At 41.8% G+C, this 25,308-nt stretch overlaps 1 protein-coding gene across 2 annotated transcripts in view; it reads right to left on the reverse strand.

Moving 5' to 3' along the window:
* LOC122533133 (alpha-mannosidase 2) overlaps window positions 1-25,308 on the reverse strand; it is a 93,586-nt gene that overhangs the window by 24,943 nt on the left and 43,335 nt on the right. For both annotated transcript variants that reach the window (XM_043662537.1, XM_043662536.1), the window contains one exon: window positions 4,776-4,868. In XM_043662537.1, the coding sequence (XP_043518472.1) occupies window positions 4,776-4,868 (93 nt within the window). The remainder of the gene's footprint in view (window positions 1-4,775; window positions 4,869-25,308) is intronic.

The following is a 25,308-nucleotide window of genomic DNA, read 5'->3' on the forward strand; positions in this document are numbered from 1 at the left end:
TCGAATTACACAGAAATTTTTGGTCTAAATGAGCTCAATGACCGAACAACCGAGCCAAATCTCTTCTTCACTGATCTACTAAAACTATCCTAGCTTGATAACTAGTCTACGAATTTTTTTAAAATTACAATTTCCCACAAAAGCTCGCTTATTTCATTGTCAATTATTAATTAACGATTAATCAAAGTAACAAGGAAAAGTAGCTTCGAAAACTGCCCGCTCGACCATTACGGACACCAGAATCAGATGGTCGAACACTCGAGAAGAAAAACAAGATTAATAATTGTTCGATGGAAAGTACCAGCGGAGTTGGAATGACGGGACAAATATTTGGACGGAAGTGGTTTCCGAACGAAAGCGATTTCATTGAGTCCCCAGGAGGCACGTACTTGCCGGCGGACTTCGGACCGCCGGCTTCCTCCCGGCCCTTTCATCGCGCCGGAGTTCGACAAGTTCGACAATACTGGCTCATCAGGCCATTGTCGGCCAGACACAATGGTGGGCGGTGGCCTTTTCGAAAACGCGCGCAACAATGCCGATCTAGCCGTGGAATGCATCCGACGCACCTTCCACTTCCAATTCTGCTTGTCCTTCCTTCCGTTCTTCGGCCTCTCTTTCCGCGATTTTCCACGCTTGTTTGCCGATCAGATCGTTCGAATTACAGCGCCGCCATTTTGTCATCGTTTCATCAACCACTCTTTTTTTTGGCGATTTCGAGACTCCTCTCTGCCATTTTCAACGTACTTGAGTCTCTTTCTTTTCCTTTTTTTTAATCGTTTGGCTTTAATCCGCGCGATTGCGGACCATAACGAGTGACCAAACCGTGTACAACGATTCGTCGCTTCCCTTTTGAACTCATCGGTATTGAGTAGAAATTATTGAGAAATAATGAATTTGTCATTCGTTTTGCCTATTTTGTTTTACTTAAATATACTTAAAATTGAGAAAATATTACAATTTTTGAAACAAAAAATTCTCGCACGAAGTTGTGATCTTCCTTTCTCCGACGAAGAGATTGAGATTTGGTTTGTAGGATAGATATATTAATTAGGGTAGAAGATATTTGTAATAGATAGCTAGAGTATGAAGAATAAATAAACGATAAACAAACGTGCAACTATCTCAGCAATATTCTTTCATTCTTTCAATATTTCTCAAAGATCTTCCAGTGTTCTTGAAAAAAATTATTACTCTTCTGTTAACAATTTTTTGTAACCTCTTTCTGTTTTAATATAGAAATTTCTAGTGACTCTTCTCCTGATTTTTCAATTCCTAATTTTCCGAGTATTCTGACCCAAAAAATGGCTTGCAGTTCCATTTATCTGAATCCTGATAACGTCTCACAAAGCCAAACAACGTCACGCAAAAAGATGTACGACCCAAATTTAAATACAGCAGGTGCCCGCATATTTTTTTGAAAATTGAGACGGTACGCTCGCGGAGCACGATGATGCAATATGTGGTAGGTTATGTGCTCGATGTCGTCCATTCACGGTACCGTAGCGTCATAAACAGGCCAATATTCTCCAATTTTCCCTAACAAGGTGATACTGCTCTCCTTCCGGGCATAGATAACCAACGAGATAAGGTCGAGGGGATAATATCGCGGAGAAAAATTCACCACATAAACGGCGTTGCTCCGCCGAAACGACATCCTCCGTCTGTCGATTCCTTTGATTTGTGATTCCGTGGAGGTGGATCGTGGAACCGAGAGTGCCCGATTCAATTTTCCTCCAACCGAATTCAGCCCGCTGGTTGTCGAAGCCACTTTTTGTTTGGCAAAAGAGATCGTGTCTAGATATCATTTCATTTCTCTCTCTAACACGATGTACTTGGGTGCCGGACGTCTACAGACAGTTTCAAAAATCGTGTCCCCAGTGCAAATCGAGTTCCGTTGCAAACCATCATTGCAGAGAATGGCTACCTCAACGAACAGCGAAGGAATTGGAATTCCCCAACCCCCAACTAACCGAGTTCAGGTTTCGCTTTTGAAGCCTAACCTATATCCAGGATTCTAAAAGTGATTCGATTTGAAATTTTCGTAGAAATTTCGATCGAGTTCTTGTAGATAATGGCCGCTGGTAGAACTATACTCTGAACAGCCCCCAAACCTAACCTAGACTGAGGCCGAGCCTAAATTGCCAGGTGGCGCAAAAGCACCTAATTGGAATTTTCCGTGGGAAACGATCGATCTCGCGTCGACAACGGGGCGTGGGTGGGGAAAAAATTGGCCGGATTTTTGCTCTTTTTCAGCAAACATTGAAATTCATCATAGCGCGGCGGGTATGATATTTTTCACCCTAACGAGCAGGCCAGCCCGGCCGATTCGTTGCATCGAGTCGATCGAACGGGAAGCCTCTCGCCTTTTCACTTCCGGCCGCGTCTGGCAGCCGTGGCCCAACATTCACGTTCGCGGGCTAATTAAGCCGACGCATCCGAGGCATTTCGGAGATTCGTTAACGAAGTTTCTCTCTCGCGGCGCGGGATCCGCCTTGAGGCCTCGTCGAAGCACGTACGAAGGACCACCCTCGGCTCCCCGCCAACGTTGTAAACGCGCCGCTTTCCCTACCGCTTCATTACACAGGATCGGATTATCGTCGCATCGTGTTCATTCTTCTCCGCTGCGTTTAAACCCCTCTAAACCGTGTCTAATCTGTCTCTCGCCTCTGGGTGATTGGATACACAGCTCTGGTGCAGCGACAGCAAAAATGGGTTGACTTTAATCGACGATGCCGGTTGAAATTGGACGAACTGGGGCAGGGAATTTCGAATACTGTGAAACGAAGTGTCGTCGGACTTCCGGGGGTTTCGTTCGCTAAATTTTCGATCGTTTCAGACTTGGCTCAATTTGATTTTCTCATAATCCCGCTTTAATTAAGGATCTTAATATCGGAACGTGATGCTACCGGGAGGAGCGGGCGTGTTTGAAAACGATTTGATCGGATCTACATTTCGTGGATTTAGATGGGTAATGGTTTAATCAAACGCTGATGAAATTTTGGAGCTCGGAGTGAGAACCTTGGTTCTACTGGACTGGATTCAGATGATAAAGATTGGCTGGTTTCCCGTAATTCTGCTGCGATCTTCGAATTTTTGCGCTGAAATCGTGATTCTTTCGTGGATACGCTCGAATAATATCCTAGATATTCGTTTGGGAAGAAGTGTTTGGAAAGATTCCAAAGATCCAAAGATCGTTCGAAGATTTTGACAGGCAACTTTACCTATCAAAATTTGAAACTTCACACTTCAATGTGGAAAAATGTTTGAAAACACTCCAAGCATTGTACCAAGCCTAACTATACAGAGATTCAAATAAATTCAAGTATACGAGAAGATCTTGCATTCAAGGTTTCAAGTGTATAACGATTTACCAGAACTATGTTTGAAAAGATTCTAAACACTGTACCACGTCTGACGAATATTTCGACTAACAGCTTGAAACTTCTAGCCAAGTTCGGACCTTCAAACGTGGAGAACTATTTCTTGTCCGAAGATCTACATTTTAGGATTCAGAGAGTACTTCAACCGGCCAGCCCAAATTTTACCAGCCCCGAGTAAAAACCCTGGTTCTACTCGTTTTAGAACCAGTGCCGCTCTCGCGAATTTACTTCGTTCGTCCTAATCTGGTTCGAGCACTGGCCCCCACCGGGGCATTCATCAAACCCGGCGATTCACAGTTTTCAGAGAACATTGGCGAAAGGCGCAACTTATCGACGGAGCTTGGGGGATTCGTTATCGGGCACTCGAGCCGACCGGCCGGCCCCGGCCCAGTGAAAAATCCAGCGGGGGTTCTTTTCTCTTTGCCTAGTCGAATAAATAAACGATGCACCGCCACGGTTAAATATTGAAAATTCCCGGACGAGAGGGCGTCTAGCTTCCTCTCTCGCGCGAGCTTTGATGAAACATTCCCATTAGCGAGCATTCCCCTTCCATCTGCTTTCGTCAAGGGCCAAGGGAACGAGCCGGTCAAGGGAACTGTTGCACAAAGGTTTGCTCGGAAACCGCGACATGCGGGAATTACACACACTCGACGACGAGCGCACAGAGGACACGCTGGGCGGAGGACTTTTTCTCTGGCTTGACGGCTGGAAACTTTGTGAGGTCGTTTGAAACACTCTGAATCGTGTCAAACTTCTCAGTCATGTCGGATATTAGGGAGGGAAGGGATTGAAGAGATGGGACCACTTGGGTGGTTTTAGTATTTGACACCGCTTCCAGACACTGTGCGATGAATAGTACTGTTGTGAAAGCACGTCAGATTTCTCAGTTGAGTCAAACACAGTCAAACACAGTCAAACTCAGTAAAGGCTAAAGCGAAAGAACTGAGCATTTCGTTACTCTTTTAAATTCGCTGATAACTGAGCAAACAATAATTTCGAATGAGATGAATTTTGATTACGATGACCAAATAAATAAATCACACTTGTTACGATTTAAAGGATTAAAGTGATGTAGCATCAAAAATTCTTTTATCCCGGGATAACTATTTCTTCGTATCTTCAATTTATTTAGACATTTAAAAACTGACATATTTTCTACCTTTAGACTAAAGCATAGTTCAACTATCAGACGGTCGCAATCTTTTCCATCTTGAGGTAATCATGCTTGGTATCTCAAACGAGATCATTCCTCTATTTAATAATGATTCACATTTCCTGGAAGGCTGAGACTCTTCAAACAGCTAATGTCTCTTCAGCCTGTTACAGAATCAGGGACCACGGCGACGGGCAACGCAAATGCTTGACAGGTGATAACGTTAACGAAGATATAATTACCTTCAACGGCGGCCTGGTCGGATCCTTTCTCAGCTCCGCGTAACGAGCCTCGAAGCTGTCGTCCCAGTATTCCCGGCTGCGCATCCACGACGGCTGCAACAAAAGACAAGAAGAAATCGGTTACACGTATGTACGTTCTAAGCATCGTGTAATATCGTTCGACAAGTCGAATGTCGGGGCAAGCGACCGTGACGAAAATGCCAAAAAAAAACTCGCCACACACGTGCAGTTTCTCTGGTGCTGCTGTTACAGACACTAGTTTCCCATCGCTGGGTTTCAATTAATAATTAATCACGAGGTGGCGCCATCAGACAGAACGACTTCCCAGCACACGACGCCACGTCGAGTGACATCGACGGAGGAACGAGCCACTGAATATAGCCGGCAGCGATAAGAAAGTGCGAGCCGCGGTTATTAACGACGCTGAACGACGGTGATTCATAAACGGAACGGGCTACTCGAGCGCTCGTCTAATAATTCACCTCCCCGGTTGAAACCTGGCCGCTAAACACAGCCGCGCGCACATAACAATGGCCTGTTATATCGTGGAAAAGCTAGCGAGTCGTAAGTCATGTCCCCTAATCATGAGTAATGTCGCCGAGATTGCCAAACGAGTTGCCTTGTTTGCTTGGAGGAATATTCATTCCCCCTTCAAGGCTTCTCCTCATCTGAAATATTTATCGTTTCTTCCACTTTTAAACACGTTGATGCTCCCTGATCGAGAGGGTTCGTCGGACCCTGGTGGAAGTAATTTTTGGGATTCTGTGGAGTGTATGAGAATCGACGGTCATTTCCGTTCGCGAGTTTGCTCGCATTGTCTTGTAGCGGGCGCATTCCACTGAACGACGGCTTTATCGCCGTAATTGCCTCGACGGGATAACTTGGTCGATAAGGAAAACGCGACCAGGTGATAGGCTTCACGCGAGTGTGCTCCACCCTCCCTGGTCGCCATATTTTAGGCGAACTTCGACCTTGCGTGAAGCGAAGTCAAGTCAAATACCAATTTTTATTGGTCAACTGAAATTTCTGCATTTGAAACAGGTGAAACCAACTGATAAAACCGATCGCTTGAACGATTTAGGTAGATAGATCCTGATCCATCTGTTACACCTAATCCAAGAGCAGGCATAACTGCGATAACTGAGCTGGAAAACATCGGTTAACCACTTGCGCTGGCAACTGATGCGCGGACCGTAACGAGTGGCCAAACCGTGTATACGATAATTCGTCGCTTTCTTTTACTATTGGACTCGTCGGTACGATATCACCGGATGGAAATTATTATGAAGCAATAAACTTGTCGTTTGTTTTGCCTGGGTTACATTTCAATATACTTAAAGCTGAGAAAATATACTTAATGGGTTACATTTAAATATACTTTACTGTGAAAATGTTGCAATTTTGGAACAAAAAATTCTCGACGTGCGTGGCAAGAGGTTGAAGAACGACTCGATGATCGAGCGTTAAATGTATAAAAAGCCAGCGAGAAATCGAAGCCCAGCTTCCGGGAAATATTGGCCAACTGGCCACTGGCTGGAAGTTGACTTACCGGAGCACTCGAGGGCTTCGCCAGGTGTCGAACGGATAAACGCCGAGAGGGAGGCAAATTGCGGACTGATTGCCGCGAAGAAAAAAAAACCGCCGGCCGATCGAGAGAAGAAGAAGAAGCTGCAGGATGCACCCACTGGAATAAATTGGCCAAGAGGTTATCGAGCCGGTTCTAAAACATTTTAGCCAAGTGGCCAAGCGATCTTCCAAAATGTGGATAACTGTTACAGGCCCCTCCCTCTATTTTATGCTAGTAGAATAATTGTCAATTTCCAAAACGGTATAAAAGTTCAGCAGTTATTTAATTTCCAAAACGGTATAAAAGTTCTTTGTTATTTTATCGTCCGATTTCCTCTTGTTTTCTGGTTTTATTTGTCTCTGGTGATAAATTTGCAGCAGTACTGGGATTGAAAAGTCACCGAAGTCAAAGTTGCCGAAAGCAGAATGTGAAAAGAGATAATCAGAAGACTATGAAACGTTTGGCAGGAGATTCTTTTGAAAGAGCCTTCTATTTTGAAGGTTCAGTGAAGTGAAAAACACGTTTTACAATTTACTTTTTAATGTTCCAAATGAAAGTTCAATTGTTAATTGTAATTGTATTTTCTACGAGGAGTAAAAACTTTACTGTAATTCATTGTAATTCATGTAATTTCACCGGAATTTTAAGCAACGCGATTCTCTTCCAGCCGATCTGGAAACAGTCGAAAGCGATTCGATCGCCATTAGTCTGAAGGGGAGACAAGGACGGCGAGCATCCTTCGGGAAAGAGGGATGATCCTGGAACGGTAAATGGGTTGACGAAAGGGAAAGGAGGGATCGCATGCTCGGTAAGACTATGTGGGGATTCGAGAGAAGGAGGAAGGGGCGAGCCGAATAAAAACAATTAGGGCAGCAAAAAAGAAGCGGGACGAGAGTGTCGAGATGGATAGTGGTGCACGTGGATTCGCGGGACGATTTATGGTCTTTGAAGGCACCCGGAAAATGCGTTTCACCTTTTTTGCGTGGTGAATTTTTGTTGATTAGAGTGGCGGACAGAAGAGTGTGCAAAATTTACGAGCGATAAATTAAAAATCCGGAACAGAAGCCGGTGAATGGACAGAATATTGTTGAAAATACTGCGACGGAAATAGAATTCGACTTCACGTGAAAATCTCTCTCGCTTTCGATAATAATTTCTGTCTTAGACATTGGATATTCAGACTTCTGCATTTTAACACACAATCAGGCAACGAAACTGACTAATCAAATTAGAAATCAAGTCCGCCAATGACTAACTACTTTGTTAGCGCCAAACGAAAGTGGATTTACTTCTCCTGGCAGCTCGATTAGACTTTATTCTCGATTAAATGTAATAATAGATGACTGATTGATAATCAATTCGAGTTACGTGAATAATAGAATGTAGGATCACTAAAAAGTGATAATACATACATTTACAACAAGCATAAAGTATGGTCTAAGTTCCATGGTGTATACCTAAAATTAGGTATCAACATCTAACTTGATTATCGAGTAAAATTCCCTAAAAATCAGTGTTTATTCTAAGCGAGACCGCATGTGACTCCATCTTTGACCGAGTGGTGGGAGGTTTGGCCTTGAGCGACGGTGGCGCCAGAAATAATCCCTAGCGGCGCGAGCGCGTCGCGAAAGACCCTAAATCTTTTGCCAGGAATCTCTAGCGGATGGAACTACGTGGCTGGCCGGCTTTGAACAATCCCCGCCGCGAGACTTGATATTTTCGGCTACGCAACCGTGAATGAAATTGAATTTTCCCAGCCAGCCAATTCGACAGCGAGACAGGGACGAACGAGAGAGGGGGAGGGAGAGTCCTCGAGGCTCGATTATCCGTTGATCATCCGAGCGCTTCCCTGTAACAGAGTTAATCCCGGGGACGTTAATTAAACAGCGAAAAGCTCGGCTCCCATCCCACCTCCGATCCATCCGGGACGGTCTTTTAACGGCGGGATTATTCCCCGGCAGGCTCTTTCTTTTCGTTCATCCTCTCTTCCCGATCGATCTTACGCCTCGCCTTCACGCGCCTTTAACGAAATTAGACCCGGGAAGAACGAGTATCTACTGTCCACGAGCAAACCTCCTTCCCCCCATTTCATTTCCCCTGGCTATCCATCTTTCCGTTTATCCGTCTGCCGGGATTCTGAACTTTGGCACAGCTCGGATGGCTCATTTTTAGGGGATTGGAGATTTCTTTTTTTCTTCCTCTGCGAGATGTGTCGTTTCGAGGGATTCCGATGATGAAACGTGGATTTTCCATGGATTTTTTTGTGTTCACTAGAGGCGTGCCAGAATCCGAAATATCTGGGTCTGGTCGGGGACACGAAATTTCTTCTGGATCGGGACGGGCAGCCGAAAATTTCGAGATTCTCGAAAGAGTTGAGATTCAGGAAAGGATTGGTAACAGAATAAATTATTCGTTAAAGCCCACGCCTTCAACTATATCGAAAGGTCGCAGATCTGGAAGCATCATTCGAGCAATTCCTAGCAATTTCGAGCAATTTATAGCCATATTTTTTAATGTCAAAGTAATCAATTTTGTAGATACATTAATATTTTCTTTTTAAAACTTCCATGTCACCAATTTTGTAGTTATATCTTCTATTTCATCAATTTTGTAATGATAATTTTCTTTTTCACATATCGGTCAACAATTTTACAGTTGTAGCCATAATTTTCTTTTTTTAAATGTATTTTTTTTAAACGTCACTAATTTTGTGGTGGTTGGGTCTTCTTTTTGATCACATCGGGGTCACCAATTTTGTAGTGATTATGATAATTTATATTTATATCACAATACTACAAATAAATAAGAACTCCGTAATTAATTTTAGTTGTTTATATAAAAATATTATCAATATCACAAAATATATAATTACTAATAATTTAATAAAGATTACATAACGGAAGTTAAATGACGAATAATTTCTACGAATGAAAATTAAATAACGAATGAAGAATTTCTACTATGACTACAATATATATATAAGTGTCAGTAAACATTTCCATGGTGATAATAAAATTAATAGCTATTTTTAAATATTCTATTGTTTCTTTATATTAAATACACATCTCGACTGAACATAGATGTCGTTGATCTAAATTCTTCGAAGTAGAGGTCGCTACATTGTGTTATATCATTCGGTTTAACAATCTTTCGCGTATCGTTTTCAACATGCGACAAATTTTATATCGATTCAGTTTCTTTTCTAGTACATGTACTTTTGTTTGTATGCAAACGCTTCAAATGGCGTAATAAACCAGTAGTTTATTTGCATACTTAGTTTCAAATTCATGGTGACAATGTATGCATTCTGCCTTTGTATCATCTTTTTCCTGAAAATGTTCCCAAACAGAGCTTCTCTTTACCTTCCTCTTTTACACGATGATATCTTCTGCACCTACTTCCTGCTACCACAACTTTACTCTCACTATCACTCGACATTTTCTTTAAAGATTTTCAATCTTTATTAAATTTACACAGATCTTGAAATATACGTCCGAGCTTCCCGAATTTCTCAGCTAAACTGCTCAACAGCGTACATAATGTCCAAGTACTAAGCACGCAGTCACACGTTCGTTTACATCAGGTCGCATGATTCTTAGAATCCGTGTTTCCAATAACTTCACTGGCAGAAGACATTGAACTGTGTATTTACATATTTTCTAGGCTGCTATACAGCATTGTAGAATAGTTCGAGAAACGGTATCTCGAAATTTTCGGGAAACCCGATTCCTTCGGGAATCTAGATATTTTCAGGTTCTCGCACTAACCTAAACCTAACCTAACTTCAACAAGAAGTCGCTACTACTTTGATTCGAGTTCGAGTCGCAGGCCAGGACTCAAACTCAACTTCGATCCTCGTTAAATTTGAACGAAACTTCTCTCAGACTTCGCGAAACCAATTATCCATCTCCGATTCAATCCTCCGCGGAGCCACGGAGGTTCGTAAATCAATCATCCACGTTCAACAGAAGATCATTCACTGATCGTCGGATTATTCAAAGACTGTTCAAACAATCAGCACTCCGGCACACGCTGCCAGCAGACACACACACACACACACACACACATACATATACGTTCTCTTTTAATTAAATTCGGGGCTCGTTCGCACGATACACGCCGTAACAAGCTGGCCGATGCGACGGTCAGCCGTGTTTTTAATTAAAGGATCGCAGATGCATTTTTTCCGAATTACCGGCGAGAATTACGGATGGGGAGGGAGAAAAATATTTCCCGCGGGTCGTTTGGCGGCTGGCCAAAGGAAAAACCGAGCGGGAAGGGGGGGGGGGGGGGGGGGATGAATCCAATTCTCTGTAGCTCGCGGGACAGGGATACGCGATAATTATTTGCGCTCGTTTCTGGAAATATTAATTTCAAGAAACCCTCCCAATCCTCCTCGCCCCCTCTCTGTCACTCCGCGAGTTCTGCACAGGGAGAGGAATTTTCTTGCAAAAAAAAAAAAAAAAGAAGAAAAGAAAAGACATTCTCTGTCTCTTTTGCTTTCTCGTTGTATTAAATTTCGCGTCGCCCAGGCGAAGCTAGCTGGGGGAAAATTACACTTGTATTCCGACTTTCCTTCTCCATTTTTTTTTTTCCTCCTTTTTCGGACTAGTTTTTAAGTCGACCGCTCTCTCGTTTCGCTCTTGCGAGCCGGCTGGCCTCGATGCGAGAACCGTAATCGAGAAATATTACCGCCAGGGTCTTCGATGAAACTGCGCTCGATCTCGTGCTTTTTTTTTTTTTTCTCCCCTCGTTCGTACGTGTTCGCTCAAGGTTGATGAAGTTGCACAGTTTCTGATAGACATACGCTGCACACAGCGTGTCAAAAATTGCACGCGCGTTTGATACAGAATATTTTATTTTAATCAAAGAATAACGCATATACTGATCTTGAAACTTCTACGTTGAAGAAACGACAGGAATAACAGATGAATTTTCAGTCATTATTTCATGAGAAAATCGAACTATTATTGTTAATTCCTGGGATATTAGTTTAATCGGAAGGAAGGGAAAGGGTAGCTCGAGAGAGAGAGAGAGAGAGAGAGAGAGAGAGAGAGAGAGAGAAAGAGAGAAAAAACTACGGGAAATATAAATTCAATGTTTGGAGAAGGTTACGTAAATGTTGAAACAGTTCCGGAGGTTTCTCCCCTCGCGAAATTCAAGACTGGCAATTTCTCATTAGAAGATGAACCAAGAGGAAGACTGGGAAATACACCGTCGACAGAGTATAATATTTTAACAGATGTTACTGAAAATATAATCCGCGACATTCACATCAAAACGCATCAACAAACACCAACAAACATCAACACATACAAACATACACCAACACTTACCAACAAACACCAATACTTACCAACAAACACCAACACTCACCAACAAACAGCAAAACACACACAAACATACACCAACACTCACCAACAAACACCAACACACACAACATACACCAACACTCACCAACAAACATCAACACGCACAAACATACACCAATACTCACCAAAAAACACCAACAAACATCGACACACACAAACATACACCAACACTTACCAACAAACACCAACACACGTATAAACAGAGAGAGATATTGCGTTTTAAATGGAAACCAGCCGTTCCGGTATTATTCGTTAGTCGAATTGGCACAGTAAAAAACCAAACAAAGTAATTTGGCGGTGAATTTACGCAACGAGATGATAAATAATCTACGACCGTTTACTGATTCATTCGATCCTGGATTAATATAGTGACACACTGTATCACTTTGCCACGCATTCTCCCATTTACATTTCCTTTTGGCAAGAAATCAATTGCTCGCCGTCGATTCATACAAATAAACAAATATATTAACAAACAAACGAATGCATTAACAAAATTATATCTGATAAACGTATACGTTGTATTTCTCATTTTATTATTACTTTTGTCTGTCGTTATTATGTTATCTATTTTTTCAAACGGTGGAAACTACTAGGTTCGTGTAATTTGTATGAATTTAACATCATTGATTAATAGTGAGAGAAACATCCAAGGTTTATCGTAGCAAACCACAGTTTCAATTTCATTTCATCTCAATTCGCCAAAAAATTCCAAATCCTGATTTTGTAACAAATCATCGATGAAATGAACGTTTTCGGCAGGTCTCTATTTTAATATTTATTAATACCTTTCAGCAGGGAACAGGGCAGAGGGAGCAGCGTCTCGCAGTGAAGTAGAACATGCTCGTCTGTTCGAAGCAGCTGGCCCAATCATGTATATCACCGCTCGCGTCTGTGTTCGAGGGTAATCTTGGCGCGAGAGTGACTGGAAACCATGAACCATTCCGCGTCAATCACGCGTCGGGAACAAAGGAATGCTTAGCGTGGTGCATGCACACTTGCCTTCTGATCGCAGACGGTTCTCGCGCGTTTTTTTTACGAAAGCCACTATCACCACTATCCCGAGCGTAGATCAGGGGCGGCGAAATAGTTCGTTCAGGTCGTATCGATCAAAATCCTTGGCCACGGATTCTGATAAACGAAGTTCAACCTCTATTTGCTCTTTTAATATCTCTACCTTTTATGGCGATTCTTTTGCATCGTTTTTTTTTTTTTCTTTTTTTTTAATCGTTGGAATTTCCTTCACTTCGTTTTTGCTGGTGATGATTATTTATTGAACTTGTTGATTATTTTAGAGAAGAGGGAACTTTTCTTTCTGTTTGGATATATATATATAATACAAGTCAAAGACGCTCGTGTCTCACTTTGGGAGGGGGGAGAACTCCCCTCCATGCCTATTTTACTCTCCTCCAAATGTTGCACGAGCCCCCATGAGCCATCTTTTGCAAGAAAATTTAAAAACACTTTTATATTGACTGATTTTTAAAATAAAATTAATAGAATAAACAAAATTAAATAAACTACGACCAAGTGATATAATAATATATAATAATAATAATTAATTACTGAGACCACAATCCTATCCTAAATTATGGATAATGAAAATTTAATATATATATATATATATATATATACATTAAATTTTTTATATATATATGAGAAGAGGTTATAAAACAGTACCTTCCCATCTGATGACTGACAAAATTAGAAAATTAAAGTGATATAATAATATATAATAATAATAATTAATTACTGAGATCACAATCCTAACATAAATTATGGATAATGAAAATTTAATATATATACATTAAATTTATTATATATATATATATATATATATATATATATATATATATATGAGAAGAGGTTATAAAAGAATATCTTCCCCTCGACTGACAAAATTAAACCAAATATACGTATGCGACAATGATGGGAGATGTCACGTGACACGCGGAGGGAAAGAAACTCGACATAGTGTTTATGATTTTGTAAGTACGACGAGAGTATAGAGGATTAATTCGCTCTTCCCGAACATTCACCATTCGCGAATGGCATAATCGAATAACACCGGGCGCGCGGATTATGAATAATCGCGTATCGGGGCAGCGCGTAATGCCTCGCTGATGTGCCCCGGTGTGAATTACTTTATCCGAAAATACGCGGCAAATTGCGGCGACGCATTATCGCGCGATGCGTCATCGCGAAACGCGAACGCATCGCGCCGGCGATCATGCATCGGCCTGGACCGGGAATGAAATTTACGACGCGGGGGCCGCGTATAATGCGAGTGCCCCGGCCAGCCGGAGGGGTGTGTGTGTATGTGTGTGTGTGTGTGTGATGACTGAAAGAGAGAAACATGAGAGAAAGATACACGAAAGAGAGAGAAAAGACACAAGAGGAAGAAAGAGAGAAATAAAGATACGAGAGCTACGAAAGAGAAAGAGACAGGAAAAAGAGAGGAGATACACGAGAGAAAGAAAGAGAGGGAGAGACACAAGAGGAAGGAGTAAGAAACAAGAGATACAAAAGAGAAAGAGAGAAACACAAGAGGAAGATACATGAGAGAGAGAGAGAGAGAGAGAGAGAGAGAGAGAGAGAGAGGGAGAGAGCGTGTTCCGCCGACCAGAGGGATAAATTGCGTTTGCGCCTGGTATCCGGCCGCCGCACCGTCGCCGCCGTAATTGCTCTCGTCCCGTGGCGCCTGGAAATTTACCGGAAGGATCGCTGCAAACCGATCCGATCCTTATCGCTGATAACGTGGTTCTTTCTTTCGTTTTCAATCACTCGCGCGAACGATCTTCGGGAAATTGATAAAAAGAAAACGGAAAAAAAAAAGAGAGAGAAAATTTCCAGAGTGTGCATCTGGACGAGATCCAGAACGTTGAAAAATCGAACGCCCCGCGATAGTGATTCAAGTAAATCGAATGTTTGGCAGGGGAGAGAGTGCAAGCTTTTTCCTGGCCTTTTGTTAAAATTTTCGTAAAACGACAACTTCGCGTTGTGTTTCGGCAACTTTTTCCACTCGAAGGCGAAGCGAAAATTTCACGATAATTCAGCGAAACTCGAGAACTCCATCGAAATTTTACAGCCTCGAATTTTCGCTCTCGTTCGCGTAGTTTCTTTCGCATCTTCGCCGTTTGTTATGCTCGCTGTTCCATTTTATTTTTATCGTTGCTACTCCTTTCGAAATAAATGAATGAAACAATCCTCGTTGAAACGTGGAATGAAAAATTTCGCTCCGCAATTCCGAACGAGAGCGACAATTCCAAGTTACGACGAGACGTGTCGTCAATTGAACAATGAATTCATTAAAGACGTGAAGTTATAAAAATAATTCGTGAGTTTAAGAGAAAGGGCAATCTCGTATGGAGAAGATTTCTATTTTCCACAAGACTCGCGCGGTCGTGGAAACATCGCGCAGAAAATTTGTGATAACTTTATCATATTTTTGGCGGGGAAGACAAGCGGCAACGCTGGTATTGTAATTCTGTACACCGAGCCGGCGAATTCGGCGGGATTTTGTCGTAACTTGGCGAAAATGCGAGAAGTTGGCGGGATTTCGCGGAAGTTCCAGGGGGAAAGAGAGAATTCCACGATACTTCAACGAAGCTTTAACAAGGAGCAAGTATTCCGTTGCAAAGGATTTTATCCGAAGGAAAATAAGGACTCTGCGATCCTTCGAGGAAAAAAATATCTCAAAAGAAGTACACCGTACTGCGTAAAATCGTCACTCACGGCTATCAAAAAGTGAAGGGTGATCACACAAATCACTTTCTACTAAAATGAAAATTTAATTCGAAATTAATAAAGTTAGTTCCTTCATATATTCTGATAAAAAAAAAAAGAGATCAAGTTACATCTCTTCTTACCAAGAAGTTTAAATTATTTATGCAAATTATCATTGTCACCGGTAGAATTCGCTGTTTCACCTAAATCCTGCAAAACTTATAATTATACTAATTAATAATTATTTTTCGAGGAAATCGTTGCCAAGGAAGGAGAATCTTTTGACACAATCTCGAAGGAAGCTCTTTAGCTCTCGACGACCACAATTTCGTCAGAATCTCCATAAGAAAGAAAGTCGTCAGTCTTCTCCAATCATTCCCCAGATAAGAATCCACGGCGCTTCGTGCGCGAATTTTCATGGTGTTTCGAAAATCGACGAGTCGTCGTCTGAGGGCATTAACGATCGCGGCAGAGAATGGCTAAAACGTCGGGCCAATGGAGAGGAAACGTCCGATAACCGGCGAACGACGATGTTCGCCCACGCTCGAGTGAAACTTGCGGGCATTCCGCGGACGTTGGAAAGTCAGCGAGCGAAGACGGTCTCGACACGGTGTGGCAGACAGCTGCTGAAGACTCGGTCAAGGTTTGCGGGTCAAGCAGCGGGGCTCTAAACGGCTCGGACGCCCCTCTCCTCCTCCACCTTCTGTTGACGTCGCGAGATTACCCTCGCTCTCTCTTGAAATCCTACTCTAGGCCATCGAATCGATGGCATAATCGATGAAGCTTTACGACTCCTGGCACATCCGACCCAGAAACCTAAAAAGTAAACGCAAGCTTCTGCCAATTTGCTCTCCGATTTATTTTCATCCGTCGTCTTCCTTTGTCTTTGAATCCCCCGGATCCATTAACCTCCTGCGCTGCAGTGAGAATTCTTTCTCCCAAAATTGTTATACTTTTCACACTGTTGTACAGAGTACATTCAAGTGAAACAAATAATAAATTTGTTACTTCTCGATCGTGCCGGCGAGTTTCAAAAAGGAAACGAAAGCGATATTGTATATTGGCTCGGTCACTCGTTACGGTCCGCGAACCAAGAATCGAAGCTAAGGGTTAAGGGGATGCCGATTTCACGCGAGTTTCCAATGTATAATTCACACCAATTTAGAATAACTTCAATGTCGATTTTAATGTGTATTAAAATTCGTATTACAATTAATGCGCATTCCGGTTGATTTTAATGTAAACAGTTTTAATCTGCTATATTTGCACATAATCCCGATCGCAGGATATCGATATAAATTTCGAACGATACAATATGGAATAAGTTCTTACATTGATTTTAATACAGAGTGTGGAACATTATGCGCTTCGTTTATTGTTTTAGAGGGAACGACGACCGGAATCTCGTTCGTGTTCTACAGATTTTTCGAGAAGGGGAACGTAACGTCCGAGTCACGTGTCTTTATAGAGGTCGAACGAAAATATATACAGCGAGACGACGGCTGGATAGTTGGGAGGAATATATCTGTCGTAAAACACGTTATCGCGTTTCAGTTACTCGCGCCGGCTGCAAAGTGTATTTTTATTGCGCTATCTTTGCGAGACGTTTACGCCTTCTTATTTACAACGACGACAGCGGGAAAGTAGACACTGCCGTTTGCATCCCGATGTTAATCAATTTTCGCGCGACAATGACCGCGCGCGGGATGGCGCGAAGATTGAAGCGAAGGAGGATGATTGAAGTGGAAATGGATGGAAGCAAGCGTGCAATTTTTCGATACTGATCGATTTTTCAGTCGAGAACACTACAAAAGCTCGAAAATTATTGTCGCCAGTGGAGGGGAAAAAAAAAAAAGGAAAAAAAGAGAGTGCAGTTTATCGATGATAATTGATTTTCAATTCTCGTCAAAAGTCTGGAATTACTGTTGCCAGCTACAACGGGGAGGGGAAAAAAAAAAAAAGTTACAATGTTTCGACGTCGACGAATTCGCCGGCCGACGAAAATTCGCGATAAAAATTGATAAAAGAAGAGAAAAAAGTATTCTCCTTTTTTTTTTTTTTTTTTTAGAATATCCGGCAATTTTCAAACGACAAGGTTACAAAGAAATTGGGACGCTGGCGAGGAAAAGGCGAGAATTTCGCGATATTTTCTATGCAGAAGTTTGTATCCAGAGAATTCGGTGAGATTCGAAACTCTGCATGAGAAAAATGAGAACCCCGCAGTTTTACAAGAGCGAAAATTCTACAGACGCAGGCACGAAACTTTTTCGAAAACTCGAGAAACTCGATCACACTCTCGCGAAATTTCGACGAAAATATGGAAGAATACAGAAGAAGGAAAATCTACGAGATTCTAAGTCCACATCGGAAGAAATGAAGTCTGATTTGCAACAATGTATTGAGAAAATACGAACAATACACTCGAACAGTGACGAAATTTTTTCCAAAACAGAAACGCAAAAATTTCAAGATCGCCATCTCTTTGTGAATAATAATTTTTCCATTTAGTTACTTTCGACTAATTTTCAAGTAACGTCGTCGCCGCAACAGTTACCGAAAGATATGAAATTCTCGTCGGGAGGGCGTAGAATCTTTTTCTCTCGTCTTTCTTCGCTCGAACATGCAAATATGCAATGCACACAGCGAAGATGGGAAATAGGATCCTGATCAGGCTGGCTTTCATCGTAACCGGAACGTGTTCGACGACAGCAGAGGGACCACCGCGACGACATCGTGGCGAAAGAAGACGAACGAGAGATGGGAAAAAGGGGGTGGCGGGCCTTTTCCTTCCGTTGAATTCTAAGGTATCGACTTTTCAATTGGGTCACGTACACACTGTACCCAACGCGCCTCGTACACTGTCGCTCAAAAGCATGTTGGACATTTCTTTTTTTTTTTTTTTTTAATTCTCCCAACTATCGAGAAAACAGACGCGAAATTTTTCACGAACAAATCTTCTTCCATCGATTTTTTTTTAAATCTTCGCAGAAAAGAACATTGTGTGCAATAAATTTGAACGAAAATTTGTGAGAATAAAGAGAAGGGTAACGCAGTGTGTTTGCAAATTGCCGCTTAAAAACACGTGGATTGTTTATGGAATCCTCGATCGTAACTATAATCTTATAATCATATTTTATTTATCTGTACTTCGGCAGTGTCCTCGTCTTTCACTTGAACGCCTGTTCTCCCATGTAAAAGAGATTCTTCCAAAATAAACTCAATTAAACTAAACAATCATAATTTATACTTTTGCCAGGCAGTGTACACGCGCGCTGCGTTACCTATACCGCCCCCCGTCTCTCCCCCGTTTTATCTAATGGAAATCGAAAATGCCAGTGACGAGCGAGAAATCACGGTTCCCAGAAGCCATCGATTCGATTTTCAAAAAAATATCCGGATGAATTCCCTTTTCTCTCTTGCCTTCGTAGAATTTCACAGATGGGCGCAAAGGGTGTGAAACACGCTGGAAACGTTTCCGCCAAAGTAGAATCGCGCGCTATTTTCCCCTTTTATAGAGAAGAGAGAGAGAGAGAGAGAGAGAGAGAGAGAGAGAGAGAGGATGCGGTGAAAAAGATATGAAACTGTTACGACCGTGGCCAGCCTCGATCCATAAATGTTTTACGACCGCGATACTGTTATCTTCCGTGCGTCTATTTCGTGTTGGGGGGGGTACGATCCATCCCCACGATCTCGTTATCCTTCCGGGTACAGCTGTTTGGAAGATCCCTCTTAAACGGCACCGTAATGAACACGTTTCAGAATTCATGTTCACGAGAGTGTTGACATTAGGATAGTTTATTACGTCATGCGCGTGGAAATTGCGGCGTAGAGCCGCATGGAGAGATACACGCTTAAGTTATACATGATTTTATTATTATTCCAGAATTTTGCTGTACCTCAGCTGAATCTAGCAAGAAAATCAATAATCCTTCACGATCTCGTATCCCGAGAAAATAATTCCGTTCCTCGCATCAGAAATCCCGAATTCGAGGAAAAACCGTGCTACAGGTAACCTGCGATGCGAGGATCGAGACGAAGATCAATTCATCCAGTTGTATATACTTAACATTCGTCTCGATCGCTCGAACAATGTCTGCCCATCGCAAGAAAAGAGAACCGTCCGCTCTCTTCATCCCTTCCGGCCGCAGTGGAAGCTAGCTGGCGGGCACAACGTCGGAGGAAATTTTCGCTGGTCAACTGGACAGGCAAAGAGAGAAAGTATAGGAACGAGGAGAGTGACGGTTAAGGGTCGGATGTGTGGCCGTCGACCGCATTATTCATTCGTGCAGCGAATACCAGAGGGGTGGTACCGAGAAGAGAAGAGAAGAGAAGAGAAGAGAAAAGGAGAGGGCCGTTTCAGTATGTCGGCGAGTAACGCGAGCGCGGTAACGGAAAGCTATTTAACTTGCGGCTACGACGGACTTCCGACTCGGTTACTTCCCCTGCAACACGCGCCCCTATCCGCTCTGCTCGTGTCTAACCTGCACTTACACCTTGCAGTTTACCCGGGGGTAAACGCACGTAGGTAGAACACCTACGCAATTACGGTTGAGCTACCAGAGCTGTAGAGGTCTCGATAGTCGATGCTCACTGCGTTTCTGTTGTCACCCAGTTGAATTACAAGTCGACGCGTAAATTATTAGACGATAGTTGGTAGAGAATTGCAGCGCGACACGAATTTTTACTCATGGTCGAGGTGCATGAAGAATTTCTAGGATTGAAAAACAAAACCTGTTACAGTAAGTATAATGTGCAAGAGTACAATTTAAATTGATGTAAGAAAGAATGAATAAAGATCCATTCTGACTCATTTTAAAGCGTGAAGCCACCCAGTTGAATTACAAGTCGACGCGTAAATTATTAGACGATAGTTGGTAGAGAACTGCAGCGCGACACGAATTTTTACTCATGGTCGAGGTGCATGAAGAATTTCTAGGATTGAAAAACAAAACCGGTTACAGTAAGTATAATGTGCAAGAGTACAATTTAAATTGATGTAAGAAAGATTGAATAAAGATCCGTTCTGATTCATTTTAAAGCGTGAAGCCACCCAGTTGAATTACAAGTCGACGCGTAAATTATTAGACGATAGTTGGTAGAGAATTGCAGCGCGACACGAATTTTTACTCATGGTCGAGGTGCATGAAGAATTTCTAGGATTGAAAAACAAAACCTGTTACAGTAAGTATAATGTGCAAGAGTACAATTTAAATTGATGTAAGAAAGATTGAATAAAGATCCATTCTGACTCGTTTTAAAGCGATGTCGAGCGAGTTGGTTCTTCTTTCGAGGATGATTTTGCATCATGTGGCGCAGAGCTGGCTAACTGACGGCCCGCGGACTCCTTACTTTTCTTACCGCTAGCGCTCCCCCCTCCACTGCATGTTGTAGTGGAGGAGGGAGTGCGGACAATCAGGAAAGTGGGGGTAAGGACCAGCTGGGCCGCCAGTTAGCCACACATCTAATGTACGAAAGTGGAGATACTATTTTCTGAAAACTTGTAAACTCCGTGAGAATATTAAACAATTAGATTTACAATCTACGTTTTGGAAATTGACGTCTCCTTTATGACAATATGACAACCCCTCAAAATCTACTGTGCGATTTTCTTTTTCATTTTTTACCATTTTCTCGAACGTTGAATATTAAGGTTAGAAAAAAATTCAGGAAATCCAAATTCACGATATATTTCATTATCTAACTTTAACAGTTCAAAGTAAAAAATTGTTCAATAAAATGAAAAAAATAAATCGCAAATACAATCTCTAAAACAATGATGAATCTAGTCTACAATATTTCACAAACGACGAGAAACTGTACGATAATGCGTAAAAATTTTCAAAGAAATCGTCCAAACTTTCCTCGAAATCGACAGTTTTTGCAATACTGAAGAATACTCAAACAAGACGGAAAAATGCAAAATCGATTTCCAGGATTATCCCATAATTAGCCGCTGGTTACCCAGGACAGGGCACGATGGACCGCGAGCACGTTCCGTCACGCGTACGCGGCCAGTGCAAACAGAAAGTTTGCCGGTCACCACGGGCCGCACCCTCTGTTTCCTTAGCAATAATTTAATACGTCACGGAGAGGGCTGGTGAATTGGCCAGCGTGTGTTTATCGAGCGTATGCAAGCGCCATTGGCGTGTTGCGAATTTAGAATTACCGGTGTTATCGTTGCCGAGCCGCTGCTTATTATGCGCCAGCGTGATTAATTAACGGGGCCGATTTCCTGCCAGCAGCCCCGCCGCCATTCAACCCCTTCATTCGGAGCTCGGCATTCGAAAACAGAACCGGAGCGTTGTCAGCCTGAAGCCGAAGCAATTTTTGTCGTTTCGACGATGAAGATGAAGCGTTTTAAACCTTAGAGTTTAATAAGGACTTCGACCAAACGCGCGCTACAATAATGTGGATTTTTCCCGCGTTTGTGGAAAATTTCGTGACACGCGACGCACATGAGAAAAGACCGAATGAACTTTTATCGACGCTCCGTTCTCTGAGCTATTTTCATAAAAGTATGAATCTGCATGAAAATTCGCGGTCCGGTAATTACATTACTATCGGATGGAGAATTACCGATATTTTGAACTCTTATTAGTAGTGTGTCTTATTAATAGTGCATGGTGTGTATGTGTGTTTTGTGTCCGTGAGAACGTTTGAATTTGCAAAATTTCCGAGAGAAAGGCTATTTTCAATCTCCTTCAGAGTGACGTAGAGACATCTCTGACAAGAAGAGAACGAACGTATTATTTCGAAATTAGAAGCTCCGTGCTTAAAAACGAGTCCGTATCTATTATTCACGATGCCTTTTTATAAAATTCTAGCAGCGTCGACACTCGACTTCGTCCGAATATAAACGTCTGGTGACTCGATTCTCCCAAATTGAAACTGCCTAAAAATTTCTCTCTCTTCTTCGTTATGAAACGAAGAAAAATTCGTCTCCGTATCGCGTAAATAAGAATGTAGGAAACCGATCAGGAGGAACGAATATACCTGGCCATCTTTTCATCAGGGATTTTGCTTAGCGGAGGAACGCGAAGGAGGGAAGAGCCTCATCCCTGGCGGCTAGTCCGCGTCGATACTCCGATAGCTTCGAGAAGAGAAGTTTTCCAAGGGGGTAATAGAAAAAGTTTCTCGATGGTATTATGGCCGCTAGACAAGCAGGCACCATGACGATGTTTCGTATCCCCGTACCTTTCCTTCAGTCCTTTCTTTCACCCGAACGCCGGGTCTCTATTCCTAAGAGATCTTGCTATCATGCACAGCGACCAAATAACTCGAAACTGTTGCAATTTTCTAGCAAGAAATCGTACTTGTTAGTTGTTCAATTCAGTTTGTATGTATTCCTGTGCGATCGGTAGATGGACGAAATAAATTTGCGTGCTCGGTGGAACTTCGATGGCCTGCAATTCGAAATGACTTTCGAACGGGGGCATTTTAAATCGAGACAGGCCTGGAACGTTCGTTTTTCACGCTACTAAAAAAGAGGGCTATCTCCTACTCTCGTTGGAGAGGGTTTGTGTCTGCGAGTCGCAGCAGTCGACACTTCGGCACGTTTAACAAGGGGAATTGCACTTTACTCGGCGGAGGGAAGATCGGCACGGAGGTTGCGCCGCCGTTCAGTACAGCGAAGTCAAAGGGAGACATTTTTGTCGTTTCCTGCGAGCGCTGCGTCTCTTCCCTCTCGAAAGCGCGCCTTCCGCCTCGTGGATAGACTCGATGATGGGCGATGGGTAGAGTAAAAAGCCAGGAGAGTACACCCAGCTATGCAAGGGCGGTGGTGGTTGGCTTTTAACGCAGGGAGAAGAAAGGGAGGGAAACATTTGGATCATCCCAAGGCTCGGAGCACATTTTATATGGAATAAAAGAATGAATCATTGCAATTTATTGTCCGCTGTTTTAGATCTGACAATACGAGAGACGTGGACCCATCGAGCGCGAGAGTTATTATTATTTGACGTGACGTGACGTGACGTGACTTCTTATTCGACTTAATTCGATCGATCGAATACAGCGAGAAATATAATCCGACTGCCCTGTTGGGAACGATGACGTGCAAGTATTGGAGTGTGTTCAAGAAACTTGTATTTAATAATTGTTGTTGCTCATTTTTGTTAAACATTCAGTATCATGAATTATCATAAAATGAACGTTTAACGTGGAATTATTGAATACTTGATAAATGAGAAATGAAAGAAAATGAAAGAAATTGAAAAGCGATGACAAGTTGGGAAATATTGAAAAACTTCTTGTTGTTCATAAGATTATTCTTTTGCAAGGTCTTGATGAAATCATACAGGGTTCTCGAATAGTTTAGTATTAAAAATGAACGATACACTTTCCGTCAAAATCTCGATATGAAAATTACAATTCTACAATTCTTAAAATTACAATTCCACAATTCTACAAATTTCACTGCGAAATAGCCTAACAAAATTCTTGAAAGTAATTTAAAAAAAAGAAAGAATCGTATTCATGTTCGAGCAAAATACAATCAAACAGCGCCTAAACTCACTAAAACAGCGATATATATATGTACATATCGTAATTACAGTTACATCGTATTATATTATCAGATATACAACGTACTATATATTATGTCGTAATTAATTATAAATAAAATATTACATTACACGATATTTGTGTTGTTTTACATTATAAAATACGTTCAGTAAACGAATAATATAGTAAAGTATAGTATACTGTAGTACACGTATAGTATAGTAAAGTACAGTACACTGTAGTAAACGTACAGTATAGTATAGTATAGTATAGTATAGTATAGTATAGTACAGTATACTGTAGTAAACGTACAGTATAATATAGTAAAGTACAGTAAAGTAAGTATTGTAGTAAACGTATAGTATAGTAAAATACAGTATGCTGTAGTAAACGTACAGTATAGTACAGTGAAGTACAGTATACTGTAGTAAACGTACAATGTAATATAGTAAAGTACAGTAAAGTAAGTACTGTAGTAAACGTACAGTATAAAACAGTGAAGTACAGTAAAGTAAGTATTGTAGTAAACGTCTAGTATAGTACAGTATACTGTAGTAAAGTACAGTATATTGTAATAAACGTACAGTATAGTATAGTAAAGTACAGTATACTGTAGTATACGTATAGTATAGTATACTGTAGTAAACGTACAGTGTAGTATAGTAAAGTATACTTTACTATATAGTAAACTATAGTAAAATAATATAATATAATATAATGTAGCATACGTATAGCATAGTAAAGTATAGTATACTGTAACATACGTATAGTATAGTAAAGTATACTGTAGACTGTAATATAGTATACGTGTAGTATAACGTAGTTTAGATACAGTATAAATATGGTACATATATATATACTATTCCATTCGTCATTTTGGAAATATATTACTCGTCCAAGCCGAGGGTGTAACAGCGGTGTCAGACCGGGTGGGTTGGCTTTTAACGCGGGATGGAGGGAGTTAGATTATCCAACTTTTCCCCCCTCGGCCTCTCATGACCCGCGCGCAGAATGTACCGGAATGTAAACGCGTCTGCCGCGATTACGGTTTAATAAAGTTTCGCCGGTTGTTATTTTCCTCTTCGATTAGCCCCGCCGCTCGCGCCGCTCGCGCCGCGCGCGCCACTTGCACTCCCGTGAACTTTGCCCCTGTTAGATCCAGTTCGTTTTCAACGTTCAATTAACGCCCTGTTTATTTTTTCCTTGTTCCGCCGTGTGTTTCGCTTTGTTTGTCGCCGGTGTAAAAACAGAAGGGACGCGGGAATAATCCCGCAGCGCGGAGGAAGTGCGTTGTATGTTTACCAGGAGTGGCGAGAAATTGTTTCTTCTCTTTCCGTCTTTTTTTCTTTTTTCTTTTTTTTTTTTT

The sequence above is a fragment of the Frieseomelitta varia genome, unplaced genomic scaffold (assembly GCF_011392965.1).
Source record: "Frieseomelitta varia isolate USP_RPSP 00005682 unplaced genomic scaffold, Fvar_1.2 scaffold_497, whole genome shotgun sequence".
In the NCBI taxonomy this organism is placed as follows: domain Eukaryota; kingdom Metazoa; phylum Arthropoda; class Insecta; order Hymenoptera; family Apidae; genus Frieseomelitta; species Frieseomelitta varia.